The sequence below is a fragment of the Quercus lobata genome, chromosome 10 (assembly GCF_001633185.2).
Source record: "Quercus lobata isolate SW786 chromosome 10, ValleyOak3.0 Primary Assembly, whole genome shotgun sequence".
Lineage (NCBI taxonomy): Eukaryota > Viridiplantae > Streptophyta > Magnoliopsida > Fagales > Fagaceae > Quercus > Quercus lobata.
Window position 1 is genome coordinate 48,356,191 of NC_044913.1, and position 13,955 is coordinate 48,370,145.

At 33.5% G+C, this 13,955-nt stretch overlaps 1 protein-coding gene across 1 annotated transcript; it reads left to right on the top strand.

Annotated features, from left to right (window-relative positions):
- The first annotated feature begins 11,790 nt into the window (after window positions 1-11,790).
- LOC115964879 lies at window positions 11,791-12,654 on the top strand. The gene has a single exon (XM_031084112.1). The coding sequence runs from the start codon at window positions 11,791-11,793 to the stop codon at window positions 12,652-12,654; it is 864 nt and encodes a 287-aa protein (XP_030939972.1).
- Window positions 12,655-13,955: the final 1,301 nt, after the last annotated feature.

Below are 13,955 nucleotides of genomic sequence, written 5' to 3' on the forward strand. Positions count from 1 at the left end.
TGTAATATATCAAATACTTAGCTCACTCTTTTATGTAGTTGATTTTTATTTTTTTGACAACCTTATGCAGTTGAATTTTGATGGTGCTTGTATAAGCAACTAGGATGCAAATGCTAATAAAAGTTTTTTATGGCTTGCCCAAACAAATTTGTAAAGCATTAATGGACTGAAAATTGACAAAGTTCAACTCACGTGTGCACGAAAAACATAACATAAAAATAATTATATGATATGTTTTTGTGTATATAGGGGGAGTGATTATATAAATATATGTATATACATGTGCCTCTTAGTGAAACTTATGTTTATGTGATAATAAAGAAGATTTTGTGAAGTTCATCATGTGATATTCAACTAAAAATTTAGGAAAGTGAACGAGGATGCATGGGGTTTAGCATCACTTAATTGTGTTTATAGGAAAAGGTCTTTGAAATGCTATACCTGAAGAAACATAAACTGATTAAATTGGTAGTATTCTTTGCACCAATCCATTGTATTAAATGTTTTTTTTATTAGAACAAAGTGCTTCATGCAAGAAAAGTTCTCTGTGGTGGCAAATATGAATACATGATTTTAACTTTTAAATATGGAAATCACGAGGCAATTGAATGCTTATATGAGGAATCATCTTTTCAAGACATTTTGGATGGCTTTGTAATTTAGTGATAAAGTGAGACATGCACTCAGAGGAGTACTAACTCAAGTTATTTCACACTTTATCAAAGCTCACTTGGCTATGTAGTAGAAGCAGATAATGCTCCAATTGGTTGGTTTCCAAAAAATGATAAAGGTCGTGACCTCTGTTAGTCTGTAGTTATCATGTGTGAACTTCATTAAGTCTTAATTCCATAATTAAAAACTAGCAAAAAAAAAAACTCTTTGCAATCCTCTTTTACACATAGATTCAAAGTTATTTTCTATTGGTTAGCTTGACTTTTTGAAGATAAAAAGGAAGATCATATAAGGAATCATATTTTTTAAGCTAAAATCCTATTTTGGTGTTACAGTCAATTTGGTCCATGTTATTTTTAATTTACAATCAATTTGGTCTCTATTGCTAACACATTAAAATTGAGAAAGTAGATTTAAAAAAAAAAAAAAATTTAAATGCTGATGTGGCATTTAAATTTCTTGAACTCTCTTGGGAACCAAACACAAAAATACAAATCAAATTAAAAACAAACCCAGATTTGAAATGCAAAGGAAATGTGGGGTTCCGGGTTAGATTTATGTTTGTAATGGCAAGCACAAAACCTTTTCAAAAAAAAAAAAAAAAAAGTAAGATTGATGAATATGATTGTAGAACTCAAGGTTTGGCTCAGTAGTGCAATCACTTATGAAAAAAAAACACACACACACTTGATGTGCGTTTAGCATGGATTATTTTTGCTAATTTATTTTAATATTCAGTTTATTTTTGCTACTATTCATAGGTCCTATTACACTTTTTGATACTATTCATATATGGGTCTCAGTGTACTATTTCAACTACCTTTTAGCTTTACTTACAGTACTTTCAGCGAAACGTTTTCAATTTCAGCTAAATAAGCTATTTCCAAATAGATTTTGAGATAGTTTCAACATATAGTGTCCGACACTGATGATAGCTTTTTATCATTAGACTAAGACACCATTCGGTTTTTAGTGTAAGCACCTTAGATCTCTTATTCAACTATTAGAAACTTTACCAATTGAGCTAATTGGAATCCACTACTTTTAATGTACTTAGACTATGGTTTTAAGAACCAAAACATTTTATTAAAAAAAAAAAAAATTAAAAAGGAAGAGAAGGGAGGAAAACCTAAGCTTTGAAATAACTAAAAAAGGAAGAGGTTCAAAATTTTTATAACGAAGTAGGATCCTAGGTTGAATTATGATGATGTAATAATTAATTAGATGTGAAAATCAATAAAATAAATTTGTAAAAATTATAATCTTGACTAAACAAATATCGAAAAAGTTTCAAATATATCTTTATTTTATCTGATGATATTTTTATAAAATTTATTATAGAGATTAGATTAATCTTTTCTTATCAAATTTCAAGTAACTGTAATTCAGCCCCCAGAAGGTATTGTAGGAGTAAATTCCAAAGTAGAGTTTATGATTAGATAATGAAGGTTCGGCTCCAAAGGGACCATGTCACTTGCAATGTATCAAGGTGCAATTCTTGTATGAAGTGCTTGAGGTCTTAGGAGGAAAGGGTTCGAGTAGCAAGATTAGCTGCATATTATAATTATCTAAAAAACAAATGCAATTTCTGCAATGTGATTTAAAAGGTCTATTTTGAATTTGCCAACTCAATTAAAAATACAAATATGCTCCACCTCGCCCATGTACTATCAGAACCTTAAAATCTTTCTCTCCTTCGGTTTTGCACCACGTGTCCATTTAATTTTGCACCAAGAGAAAAATCTAACCTCCCAACATTAGTGGGCATAGATTCCAATAACTTGAGCAAAGCTTGCTTTGCTGCATTAAGCTTTGCAGTTTCCTTCTTCTTAGAAGAACCTGAGGCAATAAACTTACCATCAACCTATATAGTTGCAACATTCTTTTCCCCACTCTTCCAATACTTAGGTGCAGTTTGGATTGCGCGTTTGCGTCTGGCGTTTTGCTTTTTTTTTTTTTTTTTAGCAACTTATGTTGACTTTCAGAGACAAAATTTATTGTTCATGAACAGTGCATGCATTGTTCACACACTGTGCATGCACTGTTCACGTATTTTAAAATATTAAAAATGGGTCTCACGTTACTATTCACACATTAAAAAATTATTTTGCTACAGTATTTTCAGTTTCAGTAAATATAAGTTCAATCCAAATGGATCCTTAATGTTAACTTGCTTCCCTTGCTTTTGACCCAACTCAAACAACATCGTGACAAGCATGAGCCATAGGAGTCCCTCTAACTTTGCATTCAAAAGTGATAGGTTGGAAACTACAATCACTGAATTGTGTATAACAGACTTTGTAAAATGATAAATAATAATTTACTAAAAAATTATATTATGTGAATTAGACTGATTTCAAGTAGTGAACTAAAGAACAGGAATACATCTCCAGATTCAGAAATTCATCAATTTGAATTTCAATTGGAATCTAATTTTGCACCACGTGTCCATTTAATTTTTTAATTTTTGTGGCAAGTGAAATTATTAGGTGCAAAAACCAAAGAGTCTAAATTTAATTAAATTCTAAATCATATATATATATATATATATATATATAATGAGGAACCTCTATATAGTATAGAAATGTATAATTTAAAAAATGTGTAAACTAATTGTATGTATAATTTTTTTTAATAGAAAATGTCATGTATAATTTGAACCTCTTCTTAAAAAAATGTATAATTTGAAATATGTAATTGAGATTATTTTTAATTGTACATGTACATATACACGATATTACACACTAGTTATATTAAAGTTACACAATCAATATCAAAATTGGCTTCTAATTTTGCTCTAAGTGTCAATTTAATTTTCTTAATTTTAATGTAAGTGATCCATTAATACTACTCAACATAAGAGGCAATAGTTTTGACCTTAATTTAGTATTTATTTCTAAAAAACCGTTAATTAATAAAAGTCCAGAAATTAAAAAGAAAAAATAATTCCCCATAAGAGATATAGTGAGCGTTTGGATTGAAATTAAAGTGGCGTTTTCTGCGTTTACGTTTTTTTTCTTCTTTTTTTTTCTGCACGTGAACAGTAACTTCACATGGGTTCACTGTTTATGTACTGTTCACGTACTATTCACGTACTGTTTACGCATTAAAAATATTAAAAATAGGTCCCACGATACTATTCACACATTTAAAAATTATTTTATTATAGTATTTTCAGTTTTCAGTTTTAGCAACAATAAACTCAATCCAAACGGACCCATAACCAAATACTCGTTGCCTGTACAACTAAAATAACCATGATAACTGACACTATACGTTGCCAATCATGAAGCTCGGTTGGAAGTTGGAACCTTAAAAACGGTCTTCACAGGTATATGACATCTTCATGGTTATCTGATAATGACCCTTCTGTTGTTTGGGGACTTCAGTTTTGGTCTGGACCCACCTGAGTCCAGTAAATATTAAACTGGACTCCCAATTCTCAAACAAAACTAAACCTAAATAAATAATAATAATAATAATAATAAATGATCAAAGTTAAAGGTTTTTACTTTTTAGTTATATTTTTCCTTCAGTAAAAAAAAAAGTTATATTTTTCCTTTAATTAATGAAGCCAACGCCGCCAATTTTTCCTTTTCCCAAAATTACTAGATTGCCTTTCACACTGCCTTCAACTTCAACGCTGTCAACTTCAAAAGTGAACGTCTGGCCTCATTTTGAATTTTGTCTTTATATTTATATTAATAAATAAAGTCCAAATTTTACACGTGGCCTAAATCAGGACGCATATGATCTCATTTTCAAGCGCTCCCAATTCCCAAACAAAACTAAACCTAAATAAATAATAATAAATTATCAAAGTTAAAAGCTTTTACTTTTTTAGTTATATTTTTTATTTAATTAATAAAGCCAACGCCACCAATCTGGTTTCTCAAAAAAAATAAAAAAAACGCCGCTAATCTCAAAAGTAACCTTTCCCCAAAAGTAACCTTTTTCCAAAATTACTCGCTGTCAACCGCAAAAGTGAACGTTGGACCTCATTTTGAATTTTGTCTTTATATTCTCTCTCTCTCTCTCTCTCTCTCTCTCTCTCTCTCTCTCTCTCTCTCTCTCTCTCTCTCTATATATATATATATATATATAACCGAAACATATGAAGTTCCCACAATTTTTCACGTTATCACTATTTTATTTTTTTTTATTTTAGATTTTATATTTTATATATTTATTATTTCTCTTCAATGCATAATTATCTTATCAAGTGTTACAATAATTTAGTTTAAATAAAATTCTATTAGATATATGGTTGTTACAATAATTTAGTTTAAATAAAATTCTATTAGATATATGGTTCAAGAGTTTGAAAATTCTAATTCAACTAAAATTCTATAACAAAAATTTCAACAAATATAAATCCTTGCCAAGGTCAAAACTCTTCATATTCTCTAAAATTTTCACAAAGAAAACACACACGGCAAATTAAAGCCCTGGTAGGAAGCATGAAGGTTCAGAAGAAACAGAGAATTGAAAGAGATGATGACAAAGACGAAGATGACATAATTGAAGGTTCATACTCTTATGATTTCCATGTTTTTTTGTTTTTTATTCTACACTTTTTCACTATAACGTATTATAAAAATCAGTGCTCAAAAATTGTTTTCCTCATAATTTATATATAGATAAGCAAAACTAACTTTTAATTATTTTAAGTTTAATATGCATTCACACAACCAAACGTTAACCATTGTTTTCAAGCCACTCCAAAAATTGAGCTGTTCAGGCGGTTTTGTAGGCTTGGTTTTTAATTTTTAAGTCCTGTTTTTAATTTTTTTTTAAAATATAATCCTCAACCACAACAACTAAATCATGATCTAATATATTTTTTGTGGTCGGTTATAGATCTTTTAAGATATTCGTTAGGATTGATCACATATATATATTCGTTATTATCATTTTATTTAAATAAAATTATTTTTGTTTAGTCAAAATTTAATAAGGAGTGAAACTCTATCTCTTTAACAAGTCCAACTTAAACTCAAACTCATCATTATCATTTTTTTAAAACAAAATTATTTTTGTTTAATCAAAACTTAACAATAAGTAAAAATTTCTCTTTCTAATAAGTCTAACTTAAATTCAAACTCAAACGTTGATAATCTATATAAAAACAAAGATTCTGATAAGACTCAAAAAAAAAAAAAATTCAACTTTCTTCTTTGATTTATGAATTTTATGTCAAATTTGTTTATATTGTTATTATTAATAAAATTTCAATTCAACATATGTGGATATTTGTTTATATTGTAATTAATGAAATTTATCTTTTATGTTGAATTTTTTATTTGCTTTCATATGTGCCTGTGATTTTCTTTCTATCTTATTCTTTTGTTATATTTAGAATTAATTTTCTTTCACATGTTGATCTTAATTCTTCACCTTAAATGCATTTTATTTTGGTTCATGTGATTTTTTGTTTTCTTATTAAAAGCTATGATTTTTGGTTGATTAATTATTTGTTTGGATTAATTTCAATTAATTATTTGTATGGATTCAACATAAAGATAATGGAATTAGGTATTATAATTTTGAATTGTCTATATTGTTATTACTACGAGAAAGTTATATTGCTACTCAAATTTGAAACTTGGTGTATCTTTCTCATATCATGGCATTTGTTTATATATTTGTAGTTATATTAGTTTTAAGTGTGTGTATATATAACTATTGGAAGTTTTACTTTATTAATTTAAGAATTGTAAATTACTTTGTAAGTTTCAGTAACTATGCACTTGCAACTCAATAACATTCAATGTTAGACAACAATTTTAAATTATGGAAAAGTATAGAAGGTAAATATTTCTTAATTTTTTTCAGAGTCAATAGTTTTTCCGTGCATCGCACGGGTTAGCGACTAGTTATATTAATAAATAAAGTCCCACTTTCTTCAACTCTCTAATTTCTTTCCATATAAAAAAAAAAAAAAAATCCCCCTTTCTTCAACTCTCTAATTCCCTATGAAGCACGGATGCGTTTCGGGACTCGGGTGCGGGTGCGGGACTCGGCAATTTTTGAAAAAGATGGGTGCGGGTGCGGCAAGACTCGGCGATTAAAAATTTATTAAAAATATTTTTACAATATATGTTTAATATATTGCTAAGAATACTTTTTCACATTATATAAACAAATACCAAATTTAAGAGCAATAGTAGAAAATAACTAAAACATGATGTTCATAAATTAAATACAATCCACAAGATTGAAACTAAAACATTCCATGATGTTCGGAAATTAGAATACAACTCATAAGTTTGAAACTAAAACAAAATAAAAGATAATCAACAAGACAATCAAACACAAAGATCATCATCCTTAAGATCAATAGCTTCACTTCGAACTTCATTTTCACTAGTAATAGCACTAGTGTTAATATTCCCAATAACTATAGCCTCCAACTCTGGCTCATCAAGTGTAAGAGCTGCATTCTCAAGAATTTCAGCTCCTCCATGCATGTCGCTCTCATTCCAAGAGTCTCCTGCAATATCCCACATCTTTGTTGCTGTATGTATGTACTCTTCATTGTGCCTTGACAAGAGTCGAAGATTAGACTGCACATATACCAAATCCTCAGTGCGTGCAGGAGCCATTTTGTTTCTTTTTAAGGAATGAATGAATTTGTATGTGCTCCAATTTCTCTCAGCACATGAGGATGAGCAAGGTTGTCCAAGAAGTTTAAGGGCAAGGGTTTGAAGAGTTGGAAATGCGGAGCCATGGTATTGTCACCAAACCAAAGGTTGTAAGGTCCACCTATCTGTCAAGGCACTTGGTGAAGAAAACCTCCCTCTTGAAAATTTAGCAAACTCAAACTTCACCACTGTTAAGTCATTCACATCTTCAAAGTATCGCTCCAAACACTTGCTTCTTTCCATAGAAATTTCATGATCCCGATGTGGAGGGATGCGTTTTGGATTCTCCGAAAGCCATTCAATGGAGTAATACCTAATTAAAGATTAAAAAAAAAATATAGATGAAACGTGTGTTTTACTAAAAGGGTGAACTAAGGAAAATAGATAATAAATGTACCTACTTAGGATTTAAGGAATGAGCCAAGCAATGTAGTGGTGTACAATTTTTAGTCCATCGATCAATGAGTATATCATACACCACACCCCAAAATAAGCTATATTGATCATCTTCCAAGCCTTCATGTTGATATATTACTGCCTTCACCTTCTCTATCATTGAATCCCACATCTCATACAAAAGATGAAGACAAAGCTTATCTGTGTCGGCTATTCGTAGCATATCATAAATGGGTGCTGCGAATTCAAGGATATAATCAATATTATCCCACCAAAGATCACTTAGAATCATATCTTTCACCTTTTGAGCTTTTCCAACATCATCCTCCCTATAAGAAGCCCATTGGTCACTAATAGCCATGGCTTGAAGGCATCTTTTTATCAACTTCAACATTTTCAACATTACAACCACCAAAGCAAATCTAGTATCAGCAACTTGGAGCAATTTTAATGGAAAAAATTCATTAAACATTGCCAACCTCATTGAATGGTTCATGATAAAAACACGTATGAAGAATGTATCATCAGCAACACATGTAATCTATCTATATTCCTCATATGTAATTTCATTCTTTTCAGTGTTTTTTGCTGCACAAATATTCTTCAAAACTAGATTGAGAGTGTGGACAACACAAGGTGTCCAAAATATTTTAGGATACTCACCCTCAATAAGAGTTCCAGCAGACTTCATCACATTAGCATTATCAGTGATGACTTGGACAACTTTTTCATGTCCAATCTCTTATATAGCATCCTTCAACACCCCAGCAATGTAATGCTTGTCTTTGAACTCACCTGACCCATCAACTGCCTTTATAAACACTGGACCCCCATCTGATACAGTCATAATATTAATAAGAGGCCTCTTTTGTGGATCTGACCATCCATCAGAAACTATACTTACACCATTTTCAAGCCAAGAGTCCTTAATTGGTTTCAAAAGTCTTTCAACATGAGCTCTTTCTTTTTGCAAAAGTGTTGTTCTCAAGGCATTGTATCCAGGAGGAAGACAACCCGGAATGTTATGAGTAGCAGCAAATGCAGAGGAACTACGATAATGTGGGTTCCTCGCAAAGTTAAACGGAAGCCCACCGGTGTAAAACATCCTAGCAATTCTGCTATCCAAATCATGTCTAACATTATTCTGGAATGCTTTCTCCAAAGTAGTATTCATAGTCACCTTCCTCCTCTTAGCATCAACCGGATTTGTACTATGACTACTATCACTCCCTTCCTGTCTCCGAAATGGGGAAATAGGTATCCCACGGCCTAGGGGAGGTAGGGGTAAGGGAATTTGACTTCTCTGTTCTTTCTCTAACTTATTATTCTCAACTTGATCATGCATTCGCTGCATTTCCAACATATGGCTCTTTGACACCTTAACGCATGCTCTAATACCTTTGCCAGAAATTTGTAATAAATGAGCCTTAACCCTAGAATAAGATCCCATAAAAACTATATCACAATAGTTGCACTTAAAGTATGTATTTCCACCTGATTTAACAGATGCACCACCTGGTTTTTCTACTTTAGTCACATACTGCCAAAGAGGAGATTCATCATTTGACACTTCTTGTGAACTTTCTGTGCTATTAACTTTGTCCATTGCAAATTCAATAGATTCAATTTAACCTACAAATAATAACTATTAACTAAATAAATTAATGATAAATCAAACCAAGTTCACAGCAAAAAAACACAAAACCACAGAACCGAAAAAACCCTTTAACTCCCACAAATAACCTACAAATAATAACTATTAACTAAATAAATTAATGATAAATCAAACCAAGTTCACAGTAAAAAAACACAGCAACCAGGTTCAGAGCAAAAAAACACAACCACAGAATCGAAAAAAACCTTTAACTCTGACAAATCACAGGTTAACAAAACCCTTTAACTCCCACAAGAACCGAAAAAACAAGCAAAAAAACACAGCAAGCAGTCAAGCACACAAATTTTCAAATTCACAAATTCATTTCTAAGCAATTTGAAAGAGAGAAATCGTAAAAAACAAAGAATAAAAATTCAAGAAACGAGAAGAGAGAGCACACCTAAAGGCTAAAGCAGAGCACACAACACTCGCAGAGAGCTCAGAGCATAGAGAAGAGAGATGAGGGACGAAGCACACAGTCGCACAGAGAAGGGAGATGTGGGACGGAGTGAGAGAGGGTGTTTGGAGTTTTGGACGAAGTGAGAGTGTCTGAGAGAGTCTTAGGTATTTAGGTTAAGTCCAAACGGTGCGTTTTGCACCTTTTTTTTTTTTTTTTTTTTTTTTGAATTTAGGCCTGACTCGGCCGTTTCGGCTTGAACTGGCCATTTCGACGGTTTCGGCTGATACGGCCAATACGGCCCTAGTCGGCCCGATTTGAGCCGCGTTGGCGCGAGTCAAGAACAGCCACGTGGCACGACGCGGGACGGACGTGTGGTCTGCGGCGTCCCTCCTGTGTCGTTGCGTCCCGCCGCGTCGGACGTGGGTGCGCTGGGTCTGGAGTCACGTCCATGCATCCCAGCTAATTCCTTTCTTCTTCAAGTCTGCGTATACACTCATACACCAAATACATTAAACTGTTTAATTTAATGTAAAATAAGAAAGCAAATAGGGAAGTAAAATACCAAACATAAAAGGATATACAAAAAGAGAATGAAGATGAAACTCTAATCAATATATATAGCAGCTTTAAAAACAGAGTCAGGTTTGCCACATTTCTTTTAGACCATGATTTAGCTCATCCGAGTTGGTTGGTTTACTTATCTAAACAGTATTATTAACTATAAGAATAACATCTTAACCATTTGTACCAAGCTAAAAATCAAACTAAACACCTATGCAAATGATGAATTACACCAAGCTTCAAGATCTTCATTTTGCTCCATATTCAAGGGTGACACATCAATTGATGCACTATCCATACTTATAACTTCAGCCCAATCAATATCACTCAAATCCAAATGTGGTGTCTCAACAATAGTCTCTGTCTGAGGAGTGCTTGTCTCTTTTGAAATCAATAGTGGAAGCTCCAGATTCTCAGATGTAGCAATGTCCTCTACTTGGTGTGAATTGTCTCTTGCAAATCCGCTTTGTTTTTTAAATTTATTAATCTGGCAGAGGACATAATCATCTTGAAATTGAAGGAAAAAAAATGTCATTTAGAGGTAGATTGATCGATCATATGCTGGGATGCACGGACGAGGCTCCGGACCCAACGCACCCGCATCCGACGCGGCGGGACGCGGCGTCGCGGGAGAGATGCCGTAGATCGCACGTCCGTGCCGCGTCATGCCACGTGGCTGTTCCCGACTTAAATGACGCGGCTCAAATCGGGCCAACTAGGGTTGTATCGGCCGTATCAGCCGAAACCGCCGAAATGGCCAATTCAAGCCGAAACGGCCGAGTCAGGCCGAAATTCAAAAAAAAAAAAAAAAAAGGTGCAAAATGCACCGTTTGGACTTAACCTAAATACCTAAGACTCTCTCAGACACTCTCACTTCGTCCAAAACTCCAAACACCCTCTCTCACTCCGTCCCTCATCTCCCTTCTCTGTGCGATTGTGTGCTCCATCCTTCATCTCTCTTCTCTGTGCTTTGAGCTCTCTACGAGTGCTGTGTGCTCTGCTTCAGCCTTTAAGTGTGCTCTCTCTTCTCTTTTCTTGAATTTTTACTCTTTGTTTTTTACGATTTCTCTCTTTCAAATTGCTTAGAAATGAATTTGTGAATTTGAAAATTTGTATGCTTGATTGCTTGCTGTGTTTTTTTGCTTGTTTTTTCGGTTCTTGTGGGAGTTAAAGGGTTTTGTTAACCTGTGATTTGTTGGAGTTAAAGGGTTTTTTCGGTTCTGTGGTTCTGTGTTTTTTTGCTCTGAACCTGGTTGCTGTGTTTTTTTGCTGTGAACTTGGTTTGATTTATCATTAATTTATTTAGTTAATAGTTATTATTTGTAGGTTATTTGTGGGAGTTAAAGGGTTTTTTTGGTTCTGTGGTTCTGTGTTTTTTTGCTGTGAACTTGGTTTGATTTATCATTAATTTATTTAGTTAATAGTTATTATTTGTAGGTTAAATTGAATCTATTGAATTTGCAATGGACGAAGTTAATAGCACAGGAAGTTCACAAGAAGTGTCAAATGATGAATCTCCTCTTTGGCAGTATGTGACTAAAGTAGAAAAACCAGGTGGTGCATCTGTTAAATTAGGTGGAAACACATACTTTAAGTGCAACTATTGTGATATAGTTTTTATGGGATCCTATTCTAGGGTTAAGGCTCATTTATTACAAATTTCTGGTAAAGGTATTAGAGCATGCGTTAAGGTGTCAAAGAGCCATAGGTTGGAAATGCAGCGAATGCATGATCAAGTTGAGAATAATAAGTTAGAGAAAGAACAGAGAAGTCAAATTCCCTTACCCCCACCTCCCCAAGGCCGTGGGATACCTATTTCCCCATTTCGGAGACAGGAAGGGAGTGATAGTAGTCATAGTACAAATTCGGTTGATGCTAGGAGGAGGAAGGTGACTATGAATACTACTTTAGAGAAAGCATTCCAGAATAATGCTAGACATGATTTGGATAGCAGAATTGCTAGGATGTTTTACACCGGTGGGCTTCCATTTAACTTTGCAAGGAACCCACATTATCGTAGTTCCTCTGCATTTGCTGCTACTCATAGCATTCCGGGTTCTCTTCCTCCTGGATACAATGCCTTGAGAACAACACTTTTGCAAAAAGAAAGAGCTCATGTTGAAAGACTTTTGAAACCAATTAAGAACTCTTGGCTTGAAAATGGTGTAAGTAGAGTTTCTGATGGATGGTCAGATCCACAAAGGAAGCCTCTTATTAATATTATGACTGTATCAGATGGGGGTCCAATGTTTATAAAGGCAATTGATGGGTCAGGTGAGTTCAAAGACAAGCATTACATTGCTGGGGTGTTGAAGGATGCTATATAAGAGATTGGACATGAAAAAGTTGTCCAAGTCATCACTGATAATGCTAATGTAATGAAGTCTGCTGGAGCTCTTATTGAGGGTGAGTATCCTAAAATATTTTGGACACCTTGTGTTGTTCACACTCTCAATCTAGCTTTGAAGAATATTTGTGCAGCAAAAAACACTGAAAAGAATGAAGTTACATATGAGGAATGTAGTTGGATTACATGTGTTGCTGATGATGCATCCTTCATACGTGTTTTTATCATGAACCATTCAATGAAGTTGGCAATGTTTAATGAATTTTGTCCATTAAAATTGCTCCAAGTTGCTGATACTAGATTTGCTTCGGTGGTTGTAATGTTGAAAAGGTTGAAGTTGATAAAAAGATGCCTTCAAGCCATGGCTATTAGTGACCAATGGACTTCTTATAGGGAGGATGATGTTGGAAAAGCTCAAAAGGTGAAAGATATGATTCTAAGTGATCTTTGGTGGGATAATATTGATTATATCCTTGAATTCGCAGCACCCATTTATGATATGCTACGAATAGCCGACACAGATAAGTCTTGTCTTCATCTTTTGTATGAGATGTGGGATTCAATGATAGAGAATGTGAATGCAGTAATATATTGGCATGAAGGCTTGGAAGATGATCAATATAGCTCATTTTGGGGTGTGGTGTATGATATACTCATTGATCGATGAACTAAAAATTGTACACCACTACATTACTTGGCTCATTCCTTAAATCGTAAGTAAGTACATTTATTATCTATTTTCCTTAGTTCACCCTTTTAGTAAAACACACGTTTCATTTATATATATTTTTTAATCTTTAACTAGGTATTACTCCATTGAATGGCTTTCGGAGAATCCAAAACGCATCCCTCCACATTGGGATCATGAAATTTCTATGGAAAGAAGCAAGTGTTTGGAGCGATACTTTGAAGATGAGAATGACTTAACGGTGGTGAAGTTTGAGTTTGCTAAATTTTCAGGAGGGAGGTTTCCTTCACCAAGTGCCTTGACAGATAGGTGGACCTTACAACCTTTGGTTTGGTAGCAATACCATGGCTCCGCATTTCCAACTCTTCAAACCCTTCCCCTTAAACTTCTTGGACAACCTTGCTCATTCTCATGTGTTGAGAGAAATTGGAGCACATACAAATTCATTCATTCCTTAAAAAGAAACAAAATGGCTCCTGCACGCACTGAGAATTTGGTATATGTGCATTCTAATCTTCGACTCTTGTCAAGGCGCAATGAAGAGTACATACATACAGCAACAAAGATGTGGGATATTGCAGGAGACTCTTGGA